Source organism: Pholis gunnellus (genome assembly GCF_910591455.1).
Source record: "Pholis gunnellus genome assembly, chromosome: 2".
Classification (NCBI taxonomy): Eukaryota; Metazoa; Chordata; class Actinopteri; order Perciformes; family Pholidae; genus Pholis; species Pholis gunnellus.
In genome coordinates this window covers 734,504-739,645 of record NC_136536.1, presented here as the reverse complement: position 1 = coordinate 739,645, position 5,142 = coordinate 734,504, and the positions used below count along the sequence as shown (strand labels likewise).

General features: G+C 41.2%; 1 protein-coding gene across 1 annotated transcript in view; it reads left to right on the top strand.

Moving 5' to 3' along the window:
- Positions 1-5,142, top strand: part of ptpn18 (protein tyrosine phosphatase non-receptor type 18) — a gene marked incomplete at its 5' end in the record, with an annotated part of 21,474 nt that continues 16,332 nt past the window's right edge. The window contains one exon of the mRNA XM_079175325.1: positions 1-72. Within this exon, the coding sequence (XP_079031451.1) occupies positions 1-72 (72 nt within the window). The remainder of the gene's footprint in view (positions 73-5,142) is intronic.

Below are 5,142 nucleotides of genomic sequence, written 5' to 3'. Positions count from 1 at the left end.
ATGGAGCTGCTGTCCTCTCTGCTGTCCTCTCTGAGGACGCTGGAGACCGGAACCCTGGACCAGGAGTACAATGTGAGTGTTTCACACCTCTGTGTGTGTGTGTGTGTGTGTGTGTGTGTGTGTGTGTGTGTGTGTGTGTGGAAACCAGTTTACCAGCAGTACACTGTGGGGACGTTCAAGCAAAGTGACGCATTTTCACACCTTCAAGTTTCTAAATTTACATTTTAAAATTGCGTTATAATTACGTTTAAGACAATGTTTCCTTGCTGACAGCATTGCCAAGCATCTTGATATTTGATATATTTGATATGAGAATTTCAGGATCTTCACATAATAGTAATAATATAATATTCATAAAGCACTTTTCGAAGTTGTCAAAGAGACTCAAACATGAAGTGAAACGTGTCCCTGGTGTCGGCTGGAGGTTGAGGTTAGTTTCTCTACATGTCTTTACTCTCCGTCTCTATCTTTGTGTTTATTGTGCTGCTTCACTCTCAGCGTTGGCGACTCGTCTGCGGCTTAAACTGCATGTGGTTTGATATCTGTGATCTCTATTCAAATGAGCTGCAGCCAATAAACAGACTGAGCTGAGTGACGTCAGGCTGCTTTGTGTCAAACATGCAAAGTTAGTGTTTAGACGTCATTATTGCACACATTTAAATAAATAATGGTGGCATCAAACCTCTCAGGCTGAGGTTGCAAAAGAACAGTTTCATAAAATCACCTTTAAGATTTCTTCAGGATGTTTAAGTGAAATCTTTGATCTTTATGTTTGTTCCCTCATTCGTTGCTAAGGTCCTTACTGACCATTGTCCTCTGAACACTTTAAGGGTTAATTAACAATCATTTGTGGAAAAAGACGCGGCAGCACAAACACGGACAATTTGACCGTTTTAATGAGGAAATAAACCAGAAACAGTGGGAGACAAAAATGTGACTTTAAGAATATGAACATTTATATGCAGATGATATCGTCTTATATGTCGACGTCTTTCCTTAGAGTGGACGAAGACAATCTGCAGTCTGCTTCAGACGTTTCAGTTCAGCTTCCTTTTATTGAGCACGAGCTTCTTTTAAGTGCCAACAACACAAAGTTGTGCTCTTTTTTACGGTTACTTAAACAGTATCCAGACTACTGTCTGTATATAAAAACCTTCATCAGCTTCTAAATGTTCAGCCTGAACATGGGACCCTGACTGTATTTGAAGACCCATGTGTAACTCCTGAATCATTTGGATACTGTGCAGAAACATTATGATTCTCTTCTGAAGTTAATTTTACAGACTGACTATAATTCTCCTTGTACTTCACTATAGTGATATTATTTTATGTATATATATCGATGTTTCTATGAACTATGCAGCTGTAATACTTTCTGAAACTAATATTTATAAAGAGACTGAATGGTTTTGTGCCAACAACCAAAGATGATGATGAGGACTGAACTCTGTGTCAGTGTGAAAACGTCCAGCAGCTTTGTGGGCTTCACAAGCATGAACCAAAGAATGACCTGCCTGAAATATCAACGCTGAGAAACTTCCGTTCTCATCAGTCTGCGGCAAAAGACTTGATGTACATCACAGTTTCTTTGTGCAGAGGTGTTTGTGGTCAGATGAACCCATCATTAGGTTAGTTTCTCCAGGCTTCATTCATCCATTTCCTTCCTCTTATCCGGGCCGGGTCACAGAGGCATCAGGACTACCCAGAAATCCTTCTGGATGTCTGAGCTCTAGACTCCACTACGAAGAAAGATCATTTCAGACGCTTGTATCTGCGATCTCATTCTTTCAGTCACTACCTAAAGCTCCGTAGACCTCTAGGGTCTGAACAAAGATGTGCTGGGAAATCAAGAGCTTTGCCTTTCGGCTCAGCTCCCTCTTCACCACACCGGTCCAGTACAACACCTTCATCCCTCTCACGCTCCGTTTTACCCTCACTGGTGAACAAGACCCAGAGATACTTCAACTCCCTCGCTTGTGGCAGTGACTCAGTCCCAACCCGGGAGGGTGCAATTCACCGATTTCTGGCAGAGAACCATGAACTCATACTTGGATGTACTGACTCTCATCCCAACCACTTCACACTCTTCTACAAACAACCCCAGTGCTGCTGAAAGGTCACGTTCTGAAGAAGCCAACAGAACACCCGGCTGTACCTTGAGATCCTGTCCATGACTAGTGACCACCCTGGCGTAAGCCAACTTGACTTTGTGCCCATTAAGCAGACGCAGCTCTCACTTTAGTTATACAAGGACTGGATAGCTCGTACCCCGTATTCCAGCAGTATCCCCTCACAGGAATCCCCTTTGTAGGCCTTCTCCAAGTCCACAAAACACATGTAAACTGGATGGGCAAACTCTCATGACCCCCCTCCATCAGACCTGCCACGGGTAAAGATCTGGTCCACTGTTCCAGGACAGAATCCACATTGCTTTTCCTGAATCTGAGGTTCAAACAATCGTTCATAGCCTCCCTTTTCAAGCATCCTGGAATAAACTTGTAACCGTGTGATACCCTGATAACTGGAGTACACTCTCCGGGTCCCCCTTTTTATCAATGGGAACCACCACCCCGGTCTGCCACACCACAGTCACATTCCCCAACCTCATTGAGACACTGGAGTCACGTGTCAGCCAAGACAGTCCAACAATGTCCAGAGCCTTCAGCATCTCAGGGAGAATCTCAGCCACCCCTTGGTGACCTTGCTGCTGAGAAGCCTTTTGACCTCAATAACCCTTTCCATGGATATGGATTGTCTTCAAACTCTGCTTCCTCCATGGAGGACATGTTGATCAGGTTCAGGAGTTCCTAAAAAGTGCTCTTTCCGTCGCTTGACAATATCCCCAGTCTGGATCTGCTGATCACAGCCTGAGCCAGACCCCGGCTTTTCCTTTCTGACTCGTCTAACGGTTTGCCAGAACTTCTTTGAGGCCAACCGAAAGTTGTCTCCATAGTTTCTCTGAACTCTCAGGTTTTTGTGCTTTGGCGATCGCCTGCAGCTGCATCTCTTCTGGCAAAACCGGTCCTGGTCTGCTGTTTCCTGAGACCTTATGGGCCAACCAAGTCTCTAAAGATCTCCTTCTTGGGCTTCACAGCCTTCTCATTCTTAGGTTACCACCACGACTCATTACAGCCTGAGACTCTCCTCTTGGCTTAGATTAATTTGTTTCACAACGTTATCATTTTAATGACATTTTATCAAACATAAAACATTTGAATAAAGTACATACAACCACATCATTACGAGCTAAACTTTTTTTAAATGTAATTTCAAACTTTCAACTTGGTATTATTATATCTTAAATAGTTAAATTAGACCTGATAAGCATCTGTTTACATGTGTGCATGTTATATTGGTCGTTGAGCTTTCTCTTAAACCACAGACAGGAAATATATTTCTGTTTCTTTTGACTGAAGCGACCCTTTAATGAGCCACATCAACCTTTGACTCAGTCGAACCACCACAGGGACCTTAAACCTGACAGACCTGACAGTTATTCTGATCTCTCGGCTCGTTTTTGTTTTAGAACATGACAATATTACACCGTAAAATAACGTCAGTAATTTACTGTCATTTCATGGTGCATCTAATCTATCTGTAGTTTATCTTCACAGTATCTTATCATATATTGGATTACAGTATGTGATCGTAGAGTAACCCGGCTTTACGTTAATGTTGCAGTGTATACCAGCATGTTACCGTTTATTTACAAATGGTAATAAAATCTGCTGCGTTTGCATGTAATTCCCAACAACAACAGCAACAACAACATCTATTGCTGGAGTTTATTACTTGTCATCAATTAGTTATACAGCTGACTTTGTAAGATGATGTAAGCCATGTGAGGACACACCACCTTCTCTGTGTCCTTAGCTCCTTCCTCCCTACCTCCTCGCTCCCTTGTGCCCTTCATCCATTCCCTCTTGACAACGGAAGTGATGAAGGACCAAATCCACAGTTATCCTCCTGTGGAAAAATACATTCTGCAGTTTATCTAAAGTTTATATGAGGTCTATAAGTACAAAGTACAGTATGTACCTCTGAGATGTAGTACAGTAAAAAGTACAATATGTACCTCTGAGATGTAGTACAGTACAAAGTACAATATAAGTGTACTGTAAGACAGATAATATTAAGGACATTTGTATTCCAAAACTGAAGAGGTTCTGCACGTTTATAAGAAAAATAAATAACTACACACACATTTTACACATAATATGAACTACATGAGGAAAAAGAGAAGAGATTTTGAAATACTCCCCCATTACAGTGTGAGGTCTGAACTTAAAATAACACAAGAGGTACTTTGTGTCATATCTTGTTTAATATCAGGATGGTTATGAACATGTGAGTTGGTCTGAATGAGACGTGTTTTAAGGCTGCTGAGGTCAGTGCTTCCTCATTCTCTCTCAGGTTGGTTCATTATTAACCAGAGGAACTTCCTCCTCGTCGCTGTCCCTGAAATGACTCATTCAGGGAAGAGTGTCGACACCTGATGTCAGGTTTATATTTAAAGTGAAAGTCTGCTGATATTCTTTGTGTTTCTTTATGTTCAGATACAATGTTTCTACTATCAAGTGTCCTGATAAGAGCTCCATTAAAACTCATCAGTGAGCCTCACCTTCATCATCTTCATCATCACACTGTGGTTTCTTCTAACTCAATCACACACATAAATACTCTCTCGAGCAACGCGTGTGGATTCATCCGCCACTAACAATAGTCACGAACAAAGTCTCTATTTCCTCCTGTTGATGAAAGCGAACTGATAAAACTGTAGATTTGTGTTGTTAAATGAGACACAGACAGGAAGTCACACTGTTGGTTTCAGTCCAAATGTGAGATTTGTTGACAAGAAGAAAAACAATGCGATAACAGCAGACTGACCCTTTAAGATAGAATAGTTACACCATCAGCTCACAACTTATCTGATTATATTATGAAACACACAGATCTCACAAAGGAGCCACAAAACCATCAATATAAAACCAAACAATTAAACATGAATGAAATGAAACTAAAGCTGAACTCTACATCTGTTTTCAAAGTTAAAGTTGACAGAGAACATTCTTAAATGAGATGAAGAAAGGGTTAAATACATTATGTCTGTCAATGATCGTACATTAATAAATAGATAATGTG